Genomic DNA, 24,327 nt, shown 5'->3' on the forward strand with positions numbered 1-24,327 from the left:
TATTCCCTTCGGTCTGTATCTTGCTCCCTCGGTCTGTTTCTTACTCCCCTCAGTCTGTATCTTACTCCCTCAGTCTGTATCTTGCTCCCCTCAGTCTGTATCTTGCTCCCTCAGTCTGTATCTTGCTCCCCTCAGTCTGTATCTTGCTCCCCTCAGTCTGTATCTTGCTCCCTCAGTCTGTATCTTGCTCCCTCAGTCTGTACCTTGCTCCCCTCAGTCTGTACCTTGCTCCCCTCAGTCTGTATCTTGCGCCCCTCAGTCTGTATCTTGCTCCCTCGGTCTGTTTCTTACTCCCCTCAGTCTGTATCTTGCTCCCTCGGTCTGTTTCTTACTCCCCTCAGTCTGTATCTTGCTCCCTCGGTCTGTTTCTTACTCCCCTCAGTCTGTATCTTGCTCCCCTCAGTCTGTATCTTGCTCCCTCAGTCTGTATCTTGCTCCCCTCAGTCTGTATCTTGCTCCCTCATTCTGTATCTTGCTCCCTCGGTCTGTTTCTTACTCCCCTCAGTCTGTATCTTGCTCCCTCAGTCTGTATCTTGCTCCCCTCAGTCTGTATCTTGCTCCCCTCAGTCTGTATCTTGCTCCCCTCAGTCTGTATCTTGCTCCCTCAGACTGTTTCTTACTCCCCTCAGTCTGTATCTTACTCCCCTCAGTCTGTATCTTACTCCCCTCAGTCTGTATCTTGCTCCCTCAGTCTGTATCTTACTCCCCTCGGTCTATTCCTTGCTCCCTCTGTCTGTTCCATAGAAAAACATAGAACATAGAAAAATAGGAGCAGGATTAGGCCATTCGAGCCTGCACCGCCATTCAATACGATCATGGCTGAGCATCCAAACTCCCTACCCTGTTCCCGCTTTCTCCCCGTATCCCTTGATCCCTTTAGCCCTAAGAGTTATATCTAACTCTTTCTTGAATATATTTTAATGATTTGGCCTCAACTGCTTTCTGTGGTAGAGAATTCCACAGGTTCACCACTCTCTGGGTGAAGAAATCCCTCCTCATCTCAGTCCTAAATGGCTTACCTGTTATCTTTAGACTGTGACCCCTGGTCCTGGATTCCCCCGCCATCGGGAACATCCTTCCTGCATCTAGTCTGTCCAGTCCTGTTAGAATTTTGTAGGTTTCTATGAGATCCCTCTCATTCTTCTAAACTCTAGCGAATACAAGCCTAATCGACCCAATCTCTCTTCATACGCCAGTCCTGCCATCCCAGGAATCAGTCTGGTGAACCTTCGCTGCACTCCCTCCATAGCAAGAACATCCTTCCTCAGATAAAGAGACCAAAACTGCACACAGAACTCCAGATGTGGTCTCACCAAGGCCTTGTATAATTGCAGCAAGACATCTTTGCTCCTGTACTTGAATCCTCTCGCTGTGAAGGCCTTTGAAGGTGGACCAAGCAATATTGGGGCGGCACAGTGGCGCAGTGGTTAGCATTGCAGCTTCACAGCTCCAGCAACCTGGGTTCGGTTCTGGGTACTGCCTGTGCAGAGTTTGCAAGTTCTCCCTGTGACCGCGTGGGTTTACGCCGGGTGCTCCGGTTTCCTCCCACAGCCAAAGACTTGCAGATTGATAGGTAAATTGGCCATTGTAAATTGCTCCTAGTGCAGGTAGGAGAGTGGAATGGATGTGGTAGGGAATATGGGATTAATGTAGGATTAGGAGAAATGAGTGGTTGTTGGTCGGCACAGACTCAGTGGGCCGAAGGGCCTGTTTCAGTGCTGTATCTCAAAAAAAAAAACTATTTACCTTCTTAACTGCCTGCTGCACCTGCATGCTTACTTTCAGCGACTGGTGCACAAGGACACCCAGGTCTCACTGCACCTCCCCCTTTCCCAATCTATCACTGTTCAAATAATAATCGGTGTTTTTGCCACCAAAGTGGATAACCTCACATTTATCCACATCATACTGCATCTGCCATGTATTTGCCCACTCACTCAACCTGTCCTAATCACACTGGAGCTTCTCTGCATCCTCCTCACAGCTCACACTCCCACCCAGCTTTGTGTCGTCTGTAAACTTGGATATATTACATTTAATTCCCTCATCTATATCATTAATATATATTGTGAATAGCTGGGGTCCTAGCATCAATCCCTGCGGTACCCCACTAGGCACTGCCTGCCATGCGGAAAAAGACCGTTTTTTTAATTTTTATTTTATTTAGAGATACAGCACTGAAACAGGCCCTTTGGCCCACCGAGTCTGTGCTGACCAACAACTACCCATTTATACTAACCCTACAGTAATCCCTATTCTTACTCTTTGTTTCCTGTCTGCCAACCAGTTCTCTATCCATGTCATTACCTTACCCCCAATCCCATGTGCTTTAATTTTGCATGCTAATCTCTTATGTGGGACCTTATCGAAAGCCTTCTGAAAGTCCAAATATACCACATCCACTGGTTCTCCCTTATCTATTCTACTAGTTACTTCCTCAAAAAAATTCCTGTAGATTTGTTCAGCATGATTTCCCTTTCGTAAATCCATGTTGACTTTGTCCGATCCTGTCATTGTTTTCCAAGTGCTCTGCTAGTACATCTTTTATAGTGGACTCTAGCATTTTCCCCACTACTGATGTCAGGCTAACCGGTCTATAAATCCCTGTTTTCTCTCAACTTCCTGTTCTAGATAGTGGGGTTACAAGAAGGGTAGTTGTGGTACCATTATTCAAGAAGGGTAGCAGGGATAAACCAGGTAATTACAGGCTGGTGAGTCCAACATCAGTGGTAGGGAAACTATTGGAAAAAATTCTGAGGGACAGGATTAATCTGCACTTGGAGAGGCAGGGATTAATCAGGGATAGTAAGCATAGCTTTGTCGGGGGAGATCGTGTCTAACTAACTTGATTGAATTTTTCGAGGCAGTGACTAGATGTGTAGATGAGGGTAAAGCAGTTGATGTAGTCTACATGGACTTCAGCAAGGCTTTTGATAAGGTCCTGCATGGGAGATTGGTTAAGAAGGTAAGAGCCCAGGGAATCCAGGGCAATTTGGCAAATTGGATCCAAAATTGGCTTAGTGGCAGGAGGCAGAGGGTGATGGTCGAGAGTTGTTTTTGTGAGTGGAAGCCTGTGGCCATTGGTGAACCACAGGGATCGGTACTGCGACTCTTGCTGTTTGTAGTGTACATTAATGATTTAGACATGAAAATAGGAGGTATGATCAGTAAGTTCGCAGATGACAGGAAAAGTGGTGGTGTCGTAAATAGTGAGAAGGAAAGCCTTAGATTACAGGACGATATAGATGGGCTGATAAAATGGGCGGAGCAGTGGCAAATGGAATTTAATCCTGAGAAGTGTGAGGTGATGCATTTTGGGAGGACTAACAAGGCAATGGAATATACAATGGATGGTAGGGCCCTAGGAAGTACAGAGTGTCAGAGGGACCTTGGTGTTCTTGTCCATAGATCACTGAAGGCAGCTGCACAGGTAGATAATGTGGTTAGGAAGGCATATGGGATACTGCCTTTATTAGCTGAGGCTTAGAATATAAGAGCAGGGAGGTTATGATGGAGCTATATAAAATGCTAGTTAGGCCACAGCTGGAGTACTGTGTACAGTTCTGGGCACCACACTATAGGAAGGATATAATTGCCCTGGAGAGGTTGCAGAGGGGATTCACCAGGATGTTGCCTGGGCTGGAGCATTTCAGCTATGAAGAGAGACTGAAAAGGCCAGAGAAGTCTGAGGGGGGACATGATTGAGGTATACAAAATTGTGAGGGGCATTGATAGGTTAGATAGGAAGAAATGTTTTCCCTTAGCGGAGGGGTCAATAACCAGGGGACATAGATTTAAGGTAAGCGGCAGGAGGTTTAGAGGGGATTTGAGGAAAAAGGATTTCACTCAGAGGGTGGTTGGAATCTGGAATACACTGCTTGAAGGGGCGGTAGAGGCAGGAACCCTCACAACATTTAAGAAGTATTTAGATGAACACTTGAAATGTCATAGCATACAAGGCTACGGGCCAAGTGCTGGAAAATGGGATTAGAATAGTTAGGTGCTTGATGGCCGGCACAGACACGATGGGCCGAAGGGCCTGTTTCTGTGCTGTCTATCTCTATGACTCTACATTAGCTACCCTCCAATCCGTTGGAACTGTTCCAGAGTCTATAGAATTTTGAAAAATGTCTAGCAATGCATCTGCTGTTTCTAGGGCTTCCTTAAGTACTCTGGGATGTAGATTATCAGGCCCTGGGGATTTATCGGCCTTCAATCCTGTCAATTTCCCTAACACCATTTCCCTACTAATACTGATTTCATATAGTTCCTCCTTCTCACTAGACCCTATGTTCCCCAACATTTCTGGGGGGTAATTTATGTCCTCCTTTGTGAAGACAGAACCAAAGTATGTATTTAATTGGTCTGCCATTTCTTTGTTCCCCATTATAAATTCTCCTGTTTCTGTCTGTAAGGGACCCACATTTGTCTTCACTAATCTTTTTCTGTTCACATATCTCGACATAAGCTTTTACAGTCAGTTTTTATGTTCTTTGCAAGCTTACTCTCATACTCTGTTTTCCCCTGTTTAATCAATCCCCTTGTCCTCCTTTGCTGCATTCTAAACTGCTCCCAATCCTCAGGTTTGCTGCTTGTTATGGCCATTTTATATTTCTATCCTTGGATCTAATACTATCCCTAATTTCTTTTGTAAGCCACTCTTCCTGTTTTATTTTTGCGCCAGACAGGAATGAACAATTGTTGTAATTCATCCATGCACTCTTTAAATGCTAGCCATTGCCTGTCCACTGCCAACCCTTTAAGTATCGTTTCCCAGTCTATCATAGCTAGCTTGTGCCTCATACCTTCATAGTTTCCTTTATTTAGATTCAGGACCGTAGTCTCAGAATCAACTCTCTCACTCTCCATCTTAATGAAGAATTCTATCATGTTATGGTCACTCTTCCCCAAGGGACCCCGCACAACAAGATTGTTAACTAATCCTTTCTCATTACACAATACCCAGTCTAGGATGGCCTGTTCTCTAGTTGGTTCCTCAGTGTATTGGTCCAAGAAACCATCACATACGCCCTCCAGAAATTCCTCCTCTACAGTATTATTGCTAATTTGGTTTGCCCAATCTATATGTAGATTAAAATCACCCATAATTACAGTTGCACCCTTATTGCATGCATCTCTAATTTCCTGTTTAATGCCATCCTGTACATCACCACTGCTGTTTTCTGCCCCTTGGTGTTTCTTAGCTCCACCCATACAGATTCCACATCAGGATTCTCTGAGCTAATATCCTTCCTCACTATTGTATTGATTTCCTCTTTTACTAACAACACTACTCCACCTCTTTTCCCTTTTTGCCTGTTCTTCCTAAATATTGAATATCCCTGGATGTTCAGTTCCCATCCTTGGTCATCCTGCAGCCATGTCTCTGTAATCTCAACTATATCATATCCATTTACATCTATTTGCGCGGTTAATTCACTCACCTTATTGTGAATACTCCGCACATTGAGACACAATGCCTTTAGGCTTGTCTTTTTAACATTCTCAGTCATTTTAGCATTATTTCGCACTGTGGCCCTATTTGTTTCTTGCCCTTGATTTCTATGCCTTCCACTTTTGCCTTTTTGTTTCCTGTCTTTCGTTTCTATCCTTGTTTCCTCCTCCTCAGTCTCCCCGCTCAGGTTCCCATCCCCCTGCCATTCTAGTTTAAATGCTCCCCAAGAGCACGAGCAAACGCCCCTGCGAGGACATCGGTTCTGGTACTGCCTGGGTGTAACCTCTCCCGCTTGTACAGGTCCCACCTTCCCCAGAACCGGTCCAGATGTCCCAGGAAACTAAATCCCTCCCTCCTGCACCGTTTCTCCAGCCACGCATTCATCTGGACTATTCTCCTGTTCCTATACTCAATAACACGTGGCACAGGAAGTAATCCTGAGATTACTACCTTTGAGGTCCTGCTTTTTAATTTAGCTCCTAACTCCTTAAATTCATCTTGCAGGACCTCATCCCTTTTTCAATCTATGGCATTGATACTGGCATGTACCACAACCACTGGCTGTTCACCCTCCCCTTTCAGAATATCCTGCAGCCGTTCCGAGACATCCTTAACCCTAGCACCAGGGAGGCAACATACCATCTTGGAGTCTCATTTGCGGCTACAGAAACGCCTGTCTGTTCCCCTTACAATTGAATCTCCAATAACTATGGCTCTCCCAGTCTTTCCTCCTCTGCTGTGCAGCAGAGCCATCCTTCCTCCCTCTGTCTGTATCTTGCTCCCTTCGGTCTGTATCTTGCTCCCTTCGGTCTGTATCTTGCTCCCCTCTATCTGTATCTTGCTCCCCTCAGTCTGTATGTTGCTCCCTCAGTCTGTTCCTTACTCCCCTCAATCCCTTCCTTGCTTCCCTCAGTCCATTTTCTTGCCCCTACCATCTTCTCATCAGGAAAACCCAAGTGCGCTGTTACCTGATTACTACTTCCTGACTTACCTTGTCTGTTGAGCCTCATCGCTCCATGTACAGCAATGATCAAGTTAATTCTATTTTTGACCATGCACCCTCTGTTGTTTGTTTTAATAGGGTTTCTGAACTCCTTTGTTCAATGCTCTGGGAGCTGGGAAGTGATTGGAGCTGTTACATTGTGGAATGAGAGAGTTAAAGGGACAGACACCTTCAATCAGCAGTTTCCTTCAGATTCGTCATGTCTTCTCTACCGGCTGACATCCAATCCAATGGTCTGTTTTGTGATTGAATAAATGTATCTGAATATCTGACAATTTGAGCAAATTTGTTTGTATAAGGGAGTTTCCCAAGTTACTGTACATGTCTCTCATTCCTGTTCAATTCTATCAAATTCAATCTTCACTAGATCAATCCAGTTATCTGTGGGTGATTTGATGGGTATTGTATTTGTAAGTGTATTGATGATGACAGGCTGGCCACACTTAAGATACACAGCAAATGTTTTCTCCCACAATCTTCTACCTATCTCCCCTGAAGGCACTAACCCAAGTTGGGTCACCTGGGCAGTTACGATACACGACCCGCAACAGTTTGTATCATTATGTGATTTGACCACAGAGCGATCAAGTGAGATCTGATCCGATTCTCGCTCAAATGTGGACTTTGCAGCAAATGACGAGCAGTGAGAATTTTGGCTGATTTTCTTTCTCGGACTGGACGGTGCTGAGGCCCGGATGTTGGCCAAGAGTGATGACTGATTAGATTAGATTAGATTAGAGATACAGCACTGAAACAGGCCCTTCGGCCCACCGAGTCTGTGCCGAACATCAACCACCCATTTATACTAATCCTACACTAATCCCATATTCCTACCAAACATCCCCACCTGTCCCTATATTTCCCTACCACCTACCTATACTGGTGACAATTTATAATGGCCAATTTACCTATCAACCTGCAAGTCTTTTGGCTTGTGGGAGGAAACCGGAGCACCCGGAGAAAACCCATACAGACACAGGGAGAACTTGCAAACTCCACACAGGCAGTACCCGGAATCGAACCCGGGTCCCTGGAGCTGTGAGGCTGCGGTGCTAACCACTGCGCCACTGTGCCGCAGATGTTAGGTTGGGTTCAGTGCCTCACTCCCAGCATCCCCCTCCAACCACCCCCACTCCCTTCCTGGCAGAGTTTGTCTTTTCAAATTTGATAGATGTTGAAAGTTGACTGAAATAAGCCCCTGACAGTGCAGAGTAAGGGTGTAACCACCCCAGGGCAGTTGATTTACTCCTTAAGAGTGGACTTAGAAGCAGCTGCATTCTGCTGTTTAGAAGATGTGGCAGAAGCCCAAAATCCATTGAATCCTAAAATGGTTAATACTGTGAATAACTTAGCGCCTTCACCTGTATCAATTTCTGTTTTATCTGTAGATGTTGCTGGATTTCACATTTATATCTTGCAAGCAGTAATGATCAAGGACAGTGGTCCTCTATTGGTGCCACTGTGGTAAAATCTCCCTAGGTAGAGTAGTGGCTACACTTCAAATGTACTTCACTGACTGTAAAGCATTGTGGGCTATCCTGAGGTCATGAAAGGCGCTATCGAAATGCAAGTTCTTTGAAAATGTTGTCTTTTTGCTGTCATGCGTTCTCTTTCTATTATTGCAGATCTTAACCTGCCATTGTAGTTGCTACGTGGCTGAGGATCAGCTCTTTCAGTGGACTGAAAAGGTAGGGGGCACTTGTTGCATTTTAGCAGCAGTGCTACTGTATTTCTTGTAGTACACATGTGGGCAGAAGACAAAGGGTTTATATCTTCATTTAAATTTTTGCGCATGGACAAAAAGTTGGGAGGTTGCTGACTTCCAGTGGTTATGTTACTGGACGAGGTAATCCAGGGGCCTGGACTAATAACCCAGAGAACTTGAGTTCACATCCCTCCATGGCAGTTTGCGAATTTGAATTCAATTTAAAATGAATCTGAAAATAAAAAGCTGGTGTCAGTAAAGTGATCATGAAATGGTCGGATGGTCGCAAAAACCCAAGTTGTTCACTTATGTCCTTTAGGAAAAGAAATCTGTCGTCCTTGCCCGGTCTGGGCCTATATGTGACTCCAGTCCCATACCAACGTGGTTGACTCCTTATCTGCCCTCCACCCAGTTGTATCAAACTGCTACAAAGAGGGCTGCCCAGCAACATCTTGCCAACAACACCCAATCCTGTAAATAAGAGAAAGCTGACAGACTGCTCTCTCAGAGTCATCGAGTCATTTATGGCATAGAAGGAGACTATTCAGCCCATCGAGCACATGCTGGCTCTCCGCAGAGCAATCCAGTCAGTCCCACTCTCCCGCTCGATCCCCGTAGCCCTGCAAGTTTATTTCCTTCAAGCGTCCATCCAATTTCCTTTTGAAATCATTGACTCCGCTTCCACCACCCACGTGGGCAGTATGTTCCAGGTCATTATCACTCACTGCATAAAAAAGTTCTTACTCACATTCCCCCTGCATCTCTTTCCCAAAACCTTCAATCTGTGTCCCCTAGTCCTTGTATTATTAGTTAATGGGAACAGTTTTTCCTTGTCTAACTTACCTAAGCCTGTAATAATCTTGTACACCTCTATCAAATCTCTCCTCAATCTCCTTTGCTCCAAGGAGAACAACCTCAGCTTTTCTAACCTAACCTTGTAACTAAAATACCCCATCCCTGGAACCATTCTGGTAAATCACCTCTCCACCCTCTCAGGAACCCTCACATCCTTCTTAAAGTGTGATGACTAGAACTCGACACAATACTAGAGCTTTATAAAGGTTCAGCATAACTTCCTGCTTTTGGACTCTATGCCTCTATTTATGAAGCCCAAGATCCCATATGGTTTACTAACTACTCTCTCAATACGGCCTGCCACCTTCAAAGATCGATACACATGCACCCCCAGGTCCCTCTGTTTCTGCACACTCTTTAGAACTGTAACATTAAGTCTATATTGCCTCTCCCTTCCCTTGCGACAAAATGCATCACCTTACACTTGTCTGTATTAAATTCCATCTATCACTTGTCTGCCCATTTTGCTAGTCTATGTGCGGTTGCAGGCGGTTCATATCATCTTCAATGTTTCCCGCTCCTCCAAGTTTGGTATCATTGGCAGTTTTTAAAATTCTACTCTGTATTCCAAGAGCCAAGTCATTTATATAGCAAAAAAAGCAGTGGTCCTAGCACTGACCCTAGGGAAACACTGCTGTCTACCATCCCCCAGTCTGAAAAACAACCATTTACCACAACTCGCTGTTTTCTGTCTCTAAGCCAATTGTTTTTATCTGTTTGGACATTGACCCTCCTATTCCATGAGCCTCAATTTTGTTATCAAATGCTTTCTTAAAATCCATATAGACAACATCCATCTCATTCCCTTCATCAATGTTCTCTGTTACTTCATCAAAAATTTCAATTAGATTAGTCAAGTATGATCTGCCTTTTGCAAATCCATGCTGGCTATCCTTAATTAACTCAAATCTCCCCAGGTGCCTGTTGATTTTTTCCTTGATTATTGTTTCTAAAACCTTATCCACCACTGATGTTAAACTAACTGGCCTGTAGTTGCTAGGACTGTCCTTACACCCTTTCTTAAATAAGGGCGTCACATTTGCCACTGTTCAATCCTCTGGCACTTATAGAGAGATACAGCACTGAAACAGGCTCTTCGGCCCACCGAGTCTGTGCCAACCAACAACCACCCATTTTATACTAATCCTACATTAATCCCATATTCCCTACCACATCCCCACCTTCCCTCAATTCTCCTACCACCTACCTACACTAGGGGCAATTTACCGTGGCCAATTTACCTATCAACCTGCAAGTCTTTGGCTGTGGGAGGAAACTGGATCCCAGTCTCGGGAAGATTGGAAAATTATGGCAAGCCCTTCCACTATCTCCACCTCCTTTTCCTTCAGCAACCTCGGATGCAAGACATCCGGACCAGGTGACTTATCTACCCTAAGCAAAGCCAGCCTTTCCAGAACCACCTCCCTCTCAATTTTTATCCTATCCATTGCCCCCCGTCTCTCAGCTTCTACTGATAGTTTGTCAGATTCCTATTCCTTAGTAAACACCGATACAGTATCATTAAGTATTCTAGTCTTGTCCTGTTCCTCTAAGCATATATTACACTTTGTCCCTAACAGACCCCACTCCACTTCTTAATACCTGCTTGCTATTTACATTCCCGGAGAAGATATTTGGGTTCCCTTTTATGTTGACTACCATTCTATTTTCATATTCTGTCTTAGCCAGTCTTATTTTCCTCTTCACCTCCCCTCTCAATTTATTGTATTTGGCCTGGTTCTCACTTGAAGAATTCACCTGACATGAATCATACACCCTCTTCTTTGTTTCTTCTTAACTTCTATCTCCCTCGTTATCCATGGAGCCCTGTTTTTGCTTCTGCTATTTTTCTCCATGTTGGAATGTACCTAGCCTTTACCTGAAGCATCTCTTCCTTAAAGATAACCCATTGTGCCGTTACAGTTTTCCCTGTCAGTCTTTGGTTCCATGTTATCCTGGCAAAATCCCTTCTCATCGCATTGAAATCAGCCTTCTTCCAATCTAGCTTTTCTATGTTATATCGTTCCTTGCTTTTCTGCATTATGAGTCTAAACCTTATGATACGATGATCACTATTACCCAGGTGTTCTCCCACAGACACTTGGTCTTGACCCACCTCATTTCCCAGCACCAGATCCAGCAATGTCTCTTTCCTAGTAGGGCCAAGAACATACTGATCAAGGAAGTTTTCCTGAGCCCAATCCAGAAATTCCTCTCCCTCCTTTCCCTTTACTCTAACATTATCCCAAGCGATATTTGGGTAATTCAGGTCCCCCAATATCACCACTCTGTAGTTCTTGCATATCTCTGTGATTTCTCTGCAGATTTGCTCTTCTATCTCTCTCAGTGTTTGGAGACTTATAGAATACCCCTAGTAGCATGATCATACCCTTTTTGCTCCTCAACTCTAACCAGATGGATTCTGTCCTTGCCCCCTCAAGGACATCCCCTCTTCCCAACACTACAATGGCCGGAATTTTACAGATCCCAAATGAGTGGGCTGGTGTCGGGGGTGGGGGTGGGGGGGGCTGCCATTCCCGACCCTCTCCCATCCCGCTGCAATTTTATGCGGGGCAACAGTAGCAAGAATCGGCCAGCCTGCCCCAAACCAATCAAGGCCCTTAAGTGGCCAATTAACTGCCACTTAAGGGCCTCCTCCCACCGCCGCAGTATTTTACGCTCGGTGGCTGGACAGCCAGAGCCTCAGGAACCCTGCCTGGTTTACCAGGCGGCCTTCTTGCGGACTTGGGGGCCCTCCTGCTCAAGCACCCTGTGTCCCACGGCGAGATGCCCCCAAAGCCTCTAATGCTCCCAACGCACAACACTCCCCCCGCCCCCCCTAACCGACTGCCCTCTCATATGGAATTATTCCCTTCTGCAGTACTGTCCAACACTCTCATCTTATGCACCTTATTCCTCTTTTCTTCTATATGCTGTAGCCCATCCTCCTCCCCAACCAGACTAATGAACCCCACCACGAGGACATTGGTTCCAGTCCTGATGAGGTGCCTTCTACCCCAAACCTAGTCTTAATGTCCCAAAAATCTGAATCCCTCCTTCCTGCACCATGTTTCAAGCCATGCATTGATCCTCCCTATTTTCCTATTTCTACTCTCGCTAGTGCCTAGCACTGGGAGTAATCCAGAGGTTACTACCTTAGAGGTCCTACTCTTTAACTTCCTCCCTCGCTTCTGAAAATCTGACCGTAGGACCACAATACCTGCTCTTGCTGTGTTGTTGGTACCAATGTGTACCACAATTTGTGGCTCACTCTCTTACCCCTACAGAATATCCTGCACCCTCTCCATGATGTCTTTACCCTGGCACCAAGGAGGCAGCACACCATGTGGGACTACATACGAACATACAAACATATTAGGAGCAGGATTGGCCACTCGGCCCTTCGAGCCTGCTCCGCCATTCATAAGTTCATGACTGAACTGATTACTCCACATTTCCACCTACCCCCAATAACCTTCCACCCCCTTGCTTTTAAAGAATCTATCTACCTCTGCCTTTCAAATATTCAAAGACTTTGCTTCCACTGCCTTTTGAGGAAGAGAATTCCAAAGACTCACGACCCTCTGAGAGAAAAAATTTCTCCTCATCTCTGTCTTAAATGGGTGACCCCTTATTTTTAAACTGTGACCCCTAGTTCTAGATTCTCCCACAAGGGGAAACATCTTTTCCACATCCAACCTGTCAAGACCCCTCAGGATTTATATGTTTCAATCAAGTCGCCTCTTACTCTTCTAAATTCCAGCAGATACAAGCCTAGCCTCTCCAATCTTTCCTCGTAAGACAGCCCACCCATTCCAGGTATTAGTCTAGTAAACCTCCTCTGTACTGCCTCCAACGCATTTGCATCCTTCCTTAAATAAGGAGACCAGTACTGTACACAGTACTCCAGATGTGGTCTCACCAATGCCCTGTATAGCTGAAGCATAACCTCCCTACTTTTGTATTCAATTCCCCTCCTGATAAACAATAACATTCTATTAGCTTTCCTAATTAGGTGCTGAACCTGCATACTAACCTTTTGCAATTCATGCATTAGGACACCCAGATCCCTCTGCATCGCAGAGCTCTGCAATCACTCACTATTTAGATAATATGCTTGTTTTTTATTCTTCCGGTCAAAATGGACAATTTCATACTTTCCCACATTATACTCAATTTGCCAGCTCTTTGCCCACTCACTTAACCTATCTATATCCCTTTGTAGCCTCCTTATGTCCTCTTCGCAAGTTACTTTCCTACCTATCTTTGTGTCATCATCAAATTCAGCAACCATACCTTCGGTCCCTTCAGCATGGATTTACGAAAGGGAAATCATGCTTGACAAATCTACCAGAATTCTTCGAGGATGTAACTAGTAGAGTTGATGAGGTGGAGCCAGTGGATGTGGTTTATTTGGACTTTCAGATGGCTTTCGACAAGTGCGACATAAGAGATTAGCATGTAAAATTAAAGCGCATGGAATTGGAGATAGTGTGTTGCGATGGATAGAAAATTGGTTGGCAGACAGGAAACAAAGAGTAGGGATAAATGGGTCTTTTTCCGAATGGCAGGCAGTGCCTAGTGGGCTACCGCAGGGATCGGTGCTAGGACCCCAGTTATTCACAATATACATTAATGATTTAGTAAAGGGAACTAAATGTAATATCTCCAAATTTGCAGATGATACAAAACTGGGTGGGAGGGTGTGTTGTGAGGAGGATGCAAAGAGGCTTCAGGGTGATTTGGACAAGTTGAATGAGTGGGCTAATGCATGGCAGATGCAGTATAATGTGGATAAGTGTGAGGTTATCCACTTTGGTAGCAAAAACAGGAAGGCAGATTATTATCTGAATGGCTATAAACTGAGAGACGGGAATATGCAGCGAGACCTGGGTGTTCTCGAACACCAGTTGCTGAAGGTAAGCATGCAGGTGCAACAGGCGGTAAAAAAGGCAAATGGTATGTTGGCCTTCATAGCGAGAGGATTCGAGTACAGGAGCAGGGATGTCTTGCTGCAATTATACAGGGCCTTGGTGAGGCCACACCTGGAATATTGTGTGCAGTTTTGGTCTCCTTATCTGAGGAAGGATGTTCTTGCTATAGAGGAAGTGCAGCGAAGGTTTACCAGACTGATTCCTGGGATGGTGGGACTGACGTATGAGGAAAGATTGAGTTGGTTAGGATTATATTCGCTGGAGTTCAGAAGAGTGAGGGGGGATCTCATAGAAACCTATAAAATTTTAACAGGACTTGACAGGGTAGATGCAGGAAGGATGTTCCCGATGGTGGGGGAGTGCAGAACCAGGGATCATAGTCTAAGGATATGGGGTAAACCTTTCAGGACTGAGATGAGGAGAAATTTCTTTACCCAGAGAGTGGTGAGCCTGTGGAATTCGCTACCACAGAAAGCAGTTGAAGCCAAAACATTGTATGTTTTCAAGAAGAAGTTAGATATAGCTCTTGGGTCTAAAGGGATCAAAGGGTATGGGGCGAAAGCGGGAACAGGCTACTGAGTTGGATGATCAGCCATGATCATAATGAATGGCGGAGCAGGCTCGAAGGGCCCAATGGCCTACTCCTGCACCTATTTTCTATGTTTCTATGTTCATCTAAGTCATTTATATAAGTTGTAAAAAGTTGGGGCCCCCAGCACAGATCCCTGTGGCACATCACTCGTTACATCTTGCCAACCAAAAAATGACCCATTTATGTCTACTCTCTGTTTCCTATTAGCTAGCCAATCTTCTATCCATGCCAATATGTTACCCCCTACACCATGAGTGTTTATTTTCTGCAACAACCTTTGATGTGGCACCTTATCAAATGCCTTCTGGAAATCTAAGTACAATACATCCACCGGTTCCCCTTAATCCACAGTAACTCCCTCAAAGGGACTCATGATGACAATTACAGAAATGCCTGTCTGTCCCCCTGACTATGGAATCTCCTATCACAACTGCATTTCTACACTTTGCTGCTCCCTTCTGTACAGTCCTTTCCCCTTGGTGCCATGGTCTGGACTGTACTCCTTCAGGGTATCATCACTCCTAGAGAGACTTCAATGCTGGGTGCTGTTTGAGAGCAGCACACACCCTGAAGACTCCTGCACTTCCTGCCTCTTTCTACTTTTCCAGATGGCCACCCACCTCGTATCCTGAACTCTTACTGCCTGTGGGGTGACCACCTCCTGTGTCTGGATCTTTAATTTATACACATGGTGGGAGGGAGAGGTGCTGCAATTTTACCCACTTACTGATGGGAAAAGTGCCTAGCCTATGCTCGTTAACCACAAGCTTACATCCATGCCAAGTGCATAAACCCCATTTGTGTATTTATTGGTAAGCACACAACAATTTAAGGTGCTTTTATTGGGGTGGAGATCTGGATTTGGAATACTGACGGTGCTCTCTGGAGCCGACCACTGTAGGCGTTGCTGGGTTGCGATATATAGCACAGAAAGCCAGAGGAAAAACGTCAAGAACTGGCTCCTTGCATTTACTGAAACAACTCCCATTAACCTAATAGCAGATCCACATTTTCCTGGTTCTTTGTTGCTTTTGGTTCCCTGCATGTAAAGTTATTTACACCATGGAGTACAACTGATGGCGGCAGGATCGTGACAGCTGTGCTTCTCTCAGTCCTTTATTACGGCACCACATGTTAGTGCATGAATATATTATCCTATTGCAGCACCATTAGTTTACTTTCCTTTACAAAACAAAGTCCAAATCTACATACTAAACATTAATAAATTTGATCAAACAACCTGTGGTGATGCACTGAACATTTCATACAATCGTACAACACAAAATGGGGCCATTTGGCCAATCGTGTCTATGTCAGCTCTTGGAAAGAGCTATCCAATTAGTCCTACTTCTCTTCTCTTTGCTCACTCACTTCCCTTTTGAAAGTTACTATTCAATCTACTCCCACCACCATTTTAAGCAGCATACAGACTGATGGGATGGGATTCCTTTCCGTTCGCCGTAAGGATCTTTTGTGAGAAGATTTTGGGAATCTTGAACTCAGTGGGCATGAGCTCACTTCTCTAAAATTTAGCACTAATGGTGCCTTGTTTTCCCCAACAATGATGTGCTTCGACTACATGGTTGTGATATTCCCATTTCCCATGCCACCTGTCCTCTGGCCTCGTCGAGTGAGTTTGCTGATTTGGTGCCATCAGCTATGATTAACAAAGTCCTTCATTAATCTCTGTCCACATCAGTGTGGTCCTACCCATGGAGCTCTCTCACCACTGGTTGGTCAACCATGGCTGTCAATCATGGTACTCTTCATTAGTAGAAGTGATTAATGAATGGCAGTGATGATTGGCCAATCAGAAGCAAAAAGGCTAGGTAGATGGGACAAAAGTTTAGAAACTGTTAGTTTGTGCCTCATTTGGATATGCACTTGAGGTGTTATCACAAAAGGCTACAGCCAAAAGCTGGAAGGTGGAATTAGACTGGACAGCTGTTTTTTAGCCGGCATGGATATAGTGGGCTGATTGGCTCCTTCTGTGCCATAAATCTTTCTATGTTTCTAAAGTCCTGTGCCACATGAAAATAGACCACAGCCTGCCATGTGAAAACCCCAGATTCTGAGACATTCAGCTGTGTTGGGACAAGATGATAAAGTCCACAAAACTCTTGCGTCAGTGGGAGAAACCATACTGATTTTAGTATGAGGGATGCACTCTTGCTGTTTGGTATTTTTGTGTGTCTGGTGACTAAAGGAAGGAAATGTTTGTTTCCCATTACAGGTTTTTGGAAATATCCAGAAAAGAAACCTAGACGTGATAGTATTATCGAGCTGCTCTGTGACTGAATATAAATCACCCAGGTCCATTTCCAACATCTCTGTGCCTTTCCTCCGAGCATTGAAAACCAGTGCATTCCAGGAGACTCCACATTGTGCGTTACTAGAGCAGCCGAATGTGATATCTGGTCTCCCTGCAGCAGGTATGGGCTTTCGGTGATTCTATTAGGGATGGGGAGGAAGTTGCTTTAACAATTGATACCAGTATCTCTTTCAATTACTATGTTTGCAAGCTTTATATCTCCAGTGATGCTGAAACCCCTTAGATTGCTGGCAAAAGGGAGAGGAGCTGGAATTTCTGGCTTGCAAGTGGGAATTCCCTGTTATTGAACCAGGCGAGATGTTTCCATTTTTGGCTGATTTTGCTTTTATTTTTCTTTCCTTTCACTTATTGATTATCCAATTGTGACGATCCCGTTAGGGACGGTTAACTTTAAAAAAGAGAAAGTTGAATTCCCAGTTATTATTCAAAGAATTACGCCACAAGATTTCACGTGTTGAACAAAATCTTTACAAGAATTAAATAAAGCAAAACACTACTAAATTAACACTACAACTTGAGCCATTTATATTTTAAACTTAAAAATGTTACAGAACACTCCCGTTTGATTGCTTCTACCCCAGGAGTCCCCGATACTTTACGCGATCTCGGTGGTTTGTTTATTCCTCCTGGGACCAATCCAAAGTATACCACAGCTCTTAGGAATTCACTTTGATTTCCTTTATTTCTCAGCTGTCTTCTGAGTTATGAGATCATCTCCTGGATCTGGACTTCCCAGCTTGAGCATGGGCCTGCCTCAAAACAGAAACACCTCTGGTTCCTGGTGGCCTTTTTGCTCCTGAATCCAGCTGCTCCCAAAGCCAATAGCTTTGCCAAAAGCCAACTGCTTGTCCAAAAGCTAACTACTTGTTTGAAGCTTTTCAAAAGCCAACTGCTTGTCTGTGTCAGCAAGCACAAACAGATCAAAAAATGAACAGGCGCCCCTGTATCATTTATCTCCATAGCAAAGTGGTACATGTCGGATGTCCCAAATAGCAATTTAAATTAATTATTTCCAACTCCAAATCTTCTCTTTGTTCTGGGAACTCATATGAATAATTTAAATCCCTGACTGCGGCAGTTGCAGACACGCTGTCTCTATCAATAAGTTCAGAGAGGTTCCCGTTGTGTAGGGACTTCAAACTTCCCAATACGACCTTACTAAATAAACATGGGCCACCCTTTGCTTTGTAACCACCCGAGGTTTGTTTGGCAGCTTCTCAAACCAGGTGTTTTCATTTGTCTTACATTAAAAAAATTCAATTCACAAATTAAAAGTTACCTCTAGGAAATTAATACAAACCATGAACCAGGTAATCGTAACACCATCCCCAGGAAAAATGAAAATTCATCACCATAGTAATGTGATTTCATTTATACCAACAAGAAGAAAATAACTTATAACATGCTACACATTTAAACAACTAGCTTATCATATTCAATACACAAAACAGTCTTCCCCATTGTCCACAAGATAGTCTGTCTTGACAATATTCCTTTGCTGAATTAGTAACCAGAAACCATGTCCTTAACTAAAAGATGATAGCATTTAAATAGTTGGATAGGATACTTCCAAAACTGATATGCCAATTCAAGCTGTTGAAGAACCAAGACAAGACCGAATGTTCTTTCTCAATTACAGACAATGTCCCAGACACTGCCTTCACCATCCCCGGGTATGTCCTGTCCCACCAGCAGGACAGACCCAGCAGAGGTGGTGGTACAGTGGTATACAGTAGGGAGGGAGTTGCCCTGGGAGTCGACTCCGGACTCCATGAAGTCTCATGGCATCAGGTCAAACATGGGCAAGGTAACCTCCTACTGATTACCACCTACCGCCCTCCCTCAGCTGATGACTCAGTACTCCTCCATGTTAAATACCACTTGCAAGAAGCACTGTGGGTGGCATGGGCACAAAATGTACTCTGGGTGGGGGACTTCAATGTCCATCACCAAGAGTGGCTCGGTAGCACCACTACTGACCGAGCTGGCCGAGTCCTGAAGGACATAGCTGCTAGACTGGGTCTGCGGCAGGTGGTGGGGGAACCAACACGAGGGAAAAACATACTTGACCTCGTCCTCACCAATCTGCCTGCCGCAGATGCTTCTGTCCATGACAGTATTGGTAGGAGTGACCACCGCACAGTCCTTGTGGAGACGAAGTCCCGCCTTCACATTGAGGATACCGTCCATCGTGTTGTGTGGCACTATCACTGTGCTAAATGGGATAGATTTCGAACAATCTAGCAATGCAAAACTGGGTATCCATGAGGCGCTGTGGGCCATCAGCAGCAGCAGAATTGTACTCATCCACAATCTGTAACCTCATGGCCCGGGATATCCCCCACTCTACCATTACCATCAAGCCAGGAGACCAACCCTGGTTCAATGAAGAGTGCAGGAGGGCATGCCAGGAGCAGCACCAGGCATACCTCAAAATGAGGCGTCAACCTGGTGAAGCTACAACCCAGGACTACTTGCATGCCAAACTGCGTAAGCAGCATGCGATAGACAGAGCTAAGTGATCCCATAACCAACGGATCACATCTAAGCACTGCAGTCCTGCCACATCCAGCTGTGAATGGTGGTGGACAATTAAACAACTAACTGGAGGAGGTAGCTCCACAAATATCCCCATCCTCAATGATGGGGGAGCCCAGCACATCAGTGCGAAAGATAAGGCTGAAGCATTTGCAACCATCTTCAGCCAGAAGTCCTCCTGAAGACCCCAGCATCACAGATGCCAGACTTCAGCCAATTCGATTCACTCCGCATGATATCAAGAAACGACTGAAGGCACTGGATACTGCAAAAGCTATGGGCCCTGACAATATTCTGGCAATAGTACTGAAGACCTGTGCTCCAGAACTTGCCGTGCCCCTAACCAAGCTGTTCCAGTATAGCTACAACACTGTGGAAATACAATGTGGAAAATTGCCCAGGTATCTCCTGTACACTAAAAGCAGGACAAGTCCAACCCGGCCAATTACCGCCCTATCAGCCTACTCTCAATCATCAGTAAAGTGATGGAAGGTGTCATCAACAGTGCCATCAAGCGGCACCTGCTTAGCAATAACCTGCTCAGTTTGGGTTCCGCCAGGGCCACTCAGCTCCTGACCTCATTACAGCCTTGGTTCGAACATGAACAAAAGAACTGAACTCAAGAGGTGAGGTGAGAGTGACTGCCCTTGACATCAAGGCAGCATTTGAACGAGAATGGCATCAAGGAGCCCTAGCAAAACTGAGGTCAATGGGAATCGGGGAAAACCCTTTGCTGGCTGGAGTCATACCTAGCGCAAAGGAAGATAGTTGTGGTTGTTGGAGGTCAATCATCTCAGCTACAGGACATCACTGCAGGAGTTCCTCAGGGTAGTGTCCTAGGCCCAACCATCTTCAGCTGCTTCATCAATGACCATCCTTCAATCATAAAGTCAGAAGTGGGGATGTTCGCTGATGATTGCACAATGTTCAGCACCATTCGCGACTCCTCAGATACTGAAGCAGTCCGTGTCGAAATGCAGCAAGACCTGGACAATATCCAGGCTTGGGCTGATAAGTGGCAAGTAACATTCGCGCCACACAAGTGCCAGGCAATGACCATCTCCAACAAGAGAGAATCTAACCATCTCCCCATGACATTCAACGTCATTACCATCGCTGAATCCCCCACTATCAACATCCTAGGGGCTACCATTGACCAGAAACTGAACTGGAGTAGCCATATAAATAGCGTGGCTACAAGAGCAGGTCAGAGGCTAGGAATCTTGAGGCGAGTAACTCACCTCCTGACTCCCCAAAGTCTGTCCACAAGGCACAAGTCAGGAGTGTGATGGAATACTGTCCACTTGCCTAGATGGGTGCAGCTCCAACAACACTGAAGAAGCTCGACACCACCCAGGACAAAACAGCCCACTTGATTGGCACCCCATCTACAAACATTCACTCCCTCCACTACTGACGCACAGTGGCAGCAGTGTGTACCATCTACAAGATGCACTGCAGCAATGCACCAAGGCTCCTTAGCACCTTCCAAACCCGTGACCTCTACCAACTAGAAGGACAAGGGCAGCAAATACATGGGAACACCACCACCTGCAAGTTCCCCTCCAAGTCACACACCATCCTGACTTGGAACTATATCACCATTCCTTCACTGTCGCTGGGTCAAAATCCTGGAATTCCCTTCCTAACAGCACTGTGGGTATACCTACCCCAAATGGACTGCAGCGGTTCAAGAAGGCAGCTCACCACCACCTTCTCAAGGGCAATTAGGGATGGGCAATAAAAGCTGGCCTGGCCTGTGATGCCTACATCCCATGAATGAATTAAAAAAAAAAATTGTGGAGTATTTTCGTTGGTAGGAATTGAGTTTTCTTGGGAAATAACTGACAGGATGCTCTATGCTAGCTTCATTGCAATAAAAACATTCCTACGCCCACATCACTGGTATCAATAACTACTTTGAATGGTTTATAGAAATTTGGAGCAGCCAACACAGGATCATTTATTAGTATGGCCTTTAATTTCTCAAAGGCGGTCTGACAAAACTTTGTCCTGTCAACTTTTATATTTTTCTTCAAGGTCGTTACTGGAACGACTGCTGTGCTGAAATTCAGGACAAACTTCCTGTAGATGCCACACATTCCGAGGAACCATAGTAGCTCTCGTTTTGTTTTAGGGACAGTTTGCATGACCTTTAGCCTGTCAGGGCAACACTCGACCTTGTCACATGACATGTCCCAAATAAGTCATTCTGGCCTCGGCAAATTCACTTTTTGCCAAATTTATCAGCAAATCAGCTTTTCATAGTCTATCAAATAATGCACTTAGATAGTTCCACATGTTCTTCCCAAGTGTTAATATAGACCACCACATCATAAATATATACAACACAGTAGTGTAACCCAGCAATAACTTGATTTGTCAGACTTTGAAAGGTGGCTGGTGCATTCTTCATTCCAAACGGCGCAACTTTACATTGATACAGGTAGTCTGGAGTTCAAAAGCAGAGGTTTCTTTGGCCTGATCTGTTAATTGAACTTGCCAATAACCTTTTAGCAAATCGATTTTGCTAACAAATTCTGAGTTTCCAACTCTTATTATTGCAATTCTCAAGTCAGGGAATTGGCTAAGAATCAGTCTTTGTTACAGTATTTACCTTTCGATAATCAATGCAGAATCACTGTGATCCATCAGGTTTTGGTACCAGTACGACTGGAGAACTTCAACTGCTTTGACTTGATTCAATGATATCATGGTACAGCATAAATCTAATTTCCTCTCTGACTTGAGCCAGTTTTTCAGGTTTGAGTTGGTCAGACTTTTGTTTGATGGGTTTAGCATTCTTCATGTATAGCTAAAGAAGTTCACCCTGGCCTGTCTACACATACTGACTAAACTTCCTGTAGCAGCTTGGCTATGTCACCCTTAGACTTCTCAGAAAGATGGTGTAATATTCGATGCAAATTCTTTAACATCTCTGTATTGGCTAATTTTATTACCGCAGTTTCGATTTGAGAACTTTGTTTCTGACTCATCGTCTGAACTCTTAATTATATTCATATCAATATTTTCCATTCTTACTAACTGGAGTACACTCACTGGTTGACTAGCCTGCCTGTCATAATCCCGTTTCAGCATATTTATATGACACACTTGTTGATTTTTCCTTCTGTCCAGGGTACTAATTACGTAATTCACCTTATTGAGTTTCTTTTTAATGTAATAAGATCCACTAAACCTAGCCTTCAGGTGTTCACCCTGTAAAGGTAACAGAACTGGAACCTTAGTCCCAGTTTCAGCTGTCATCCGCTTGGTTTTTCATTACTTGTTAGGAAACCTTAAGATGTTCCTGAGCTACTGCTCAAGCTTTCTCGAAACTGGGACATGTGGTCCAAGAGACTAATTTCTTCTTCCTGAGCCATAAATTTCTCTTTCATGAATTTAAGTGGTCCCCTTACGTCATGTCCATAGATTAACTCAAAAGGACTGGAGCCAGTTGACTTAATAAGTGATCTCTGTTGGAAAATAATAATAATGCAGTTTCCTTATCCCAGTTCTTGGGATATTCAAGGCAATAAGCTCCAATCATAGTTTTTAAGGTTTGATGAAATCTTTCCAATGCCTCCTGAGACTGTGAGTGGTATGCAGATGATTTGAGCTGCTTTACTCCTAAGGTACATATCATTGGAATACTTGGGACATAAAATTTGATCCTTGATCAGACTGAAACCTCTCTGGGTAACCCATACCCTGGTGAAAAACTGAATTAATACTTCGATTACCACCTTTGCAGTAATATTTCTTAAGGGTATTGCCTTTGGGAACTGAGTAGACAAAACCATAATGGTTAAAAGCTATTGATACCCCGTTTTGGTTAGAGGTCCCACACAATCCACTAGAACCTACTGAATGGTTCATTGAAAAAGGGTATAGGGATCAGTAGAGCTGGTTTAATCAATGGCTGAGGCTTCATGCGCTGAACCAGATTTCCATACAACCCTGGCCAGTAAAAACATTTCATTATTTTAGCCTGAGTCTTTTTTATTACTAAATGACCTGCCATCGGAATCTCATGAGCCAGTCTCAAAATTTCCCTGCGGTAACCAGGAGGGATAACAATCTGATGGACTACTGTCCACTCCTCATCTGCTGGTCTCTGAGGACGTCTCAACATCCTCATTAATATGTCAACTCTTTTAGGTAATAACATTCAGGAACCGTGGCCTCAGAATGTGCCGTCTGAGACAATCCCCACAAACCAGGGTCATCCTGTTGGGCTTGAATCAAGGAAGATCGGCTAAATACGTTAGCTCTGCTGTTTTCACGGTTTTCATCCTGTTTAACCTTACGGGCCTGAGACCTAGTTACCATGCAATTTGGAAACAGTCCAGGATGTTCCTGTGCTCATATGTTTCTCTCACCTCAACCGGCTCTCTTGAAACTCTTGGAGATGCTAATTATGGGGCAAAGGCGCCTATGTGAAGTTAGGTCCTAGATATTCTGTAATCTCATTGAATGGTGGAACAGGCTTGAGGGACTAAATGGCCTCCTGTTCTTGTGTTCTATGTTTATGTGGATTATAAACGCTGGAATAGACCAGTTGGGCTGACTGATCAGTTTCTATGCTGAAAATTCAATGAACTTTTCTCCTCTTCCCATGCTGTCTATTTTAAAATCTTGATTTCCCCCAATGCCTTGCAAGCTTAAATTCTATCTTGCCATAACCTCAGTGCCCATGGTTAGACAGCAACAAATAGGCTTTTTTATGTGAAAATTATTTTGTAATCTTCCATTTCCTATTCAATTTATTTCCATGTTCCTTTTTGGAAATACCTCACTTCTAACCTGGTCCCTTTCCTGCCCTTCCCTCCTTGCTGGTGCAGGTCAAGGGTGCCTGTGTGTGCTATTAAAATGCTGACAGATATGGTCACAATGACATTATTCTGAACAGA

The 24,327-nt window shown here is 44.5% G+C and overlaps 1 protein-coding gene across 2 annotated transcripts in view; it reads left to right on the forward strand.

Annotated features, from left to right (window-relative positions):
- psmg1 (proteasome (prosome, macropain) assembly chaperone 1) overlaps nucleotides 1–24,327 on the forward strand; it is a 67,640-nt gene that overhangs the window by 38,964 nt on the left and 4,349 nt on the right. For both annotated transcript variants that reach the window (XM_068041168.1, XM_068041169.1), the window contains exons 3-5: nucleotides 6,537–6,691; nucleotides 8,084–8,146; nucleotides 16,778–16,976. In XM_068041168.1, coding sequence (XP_067897269.1) covers nucleotides 6,537–6,691; nucleotides 8,084–8,146; nucleotides 16,778–16,976 — 417 coding nt within the window. The remainder of the gene's footprint in view (nucleotides 1–6,536; nucleotides 6,692–8,083; nucleotides 8,147–16,777; nucleotides 16,977–24,327) is intronic.

This window comes from Heterodontus francisci, chromosome 10 (assembly GCF_036365525.1).
Source record: "Heterodontus francisci isolate sHetFra1 chromosome 10, sHetFra1.hap1, whole genome shotgun sequence".
NCBI lineage: Eukaryota > Metazoa > Chordata > Chondrichthyes > Heterodontiformes > Heterodontidae > Heterodontus > Heterodontus francisci.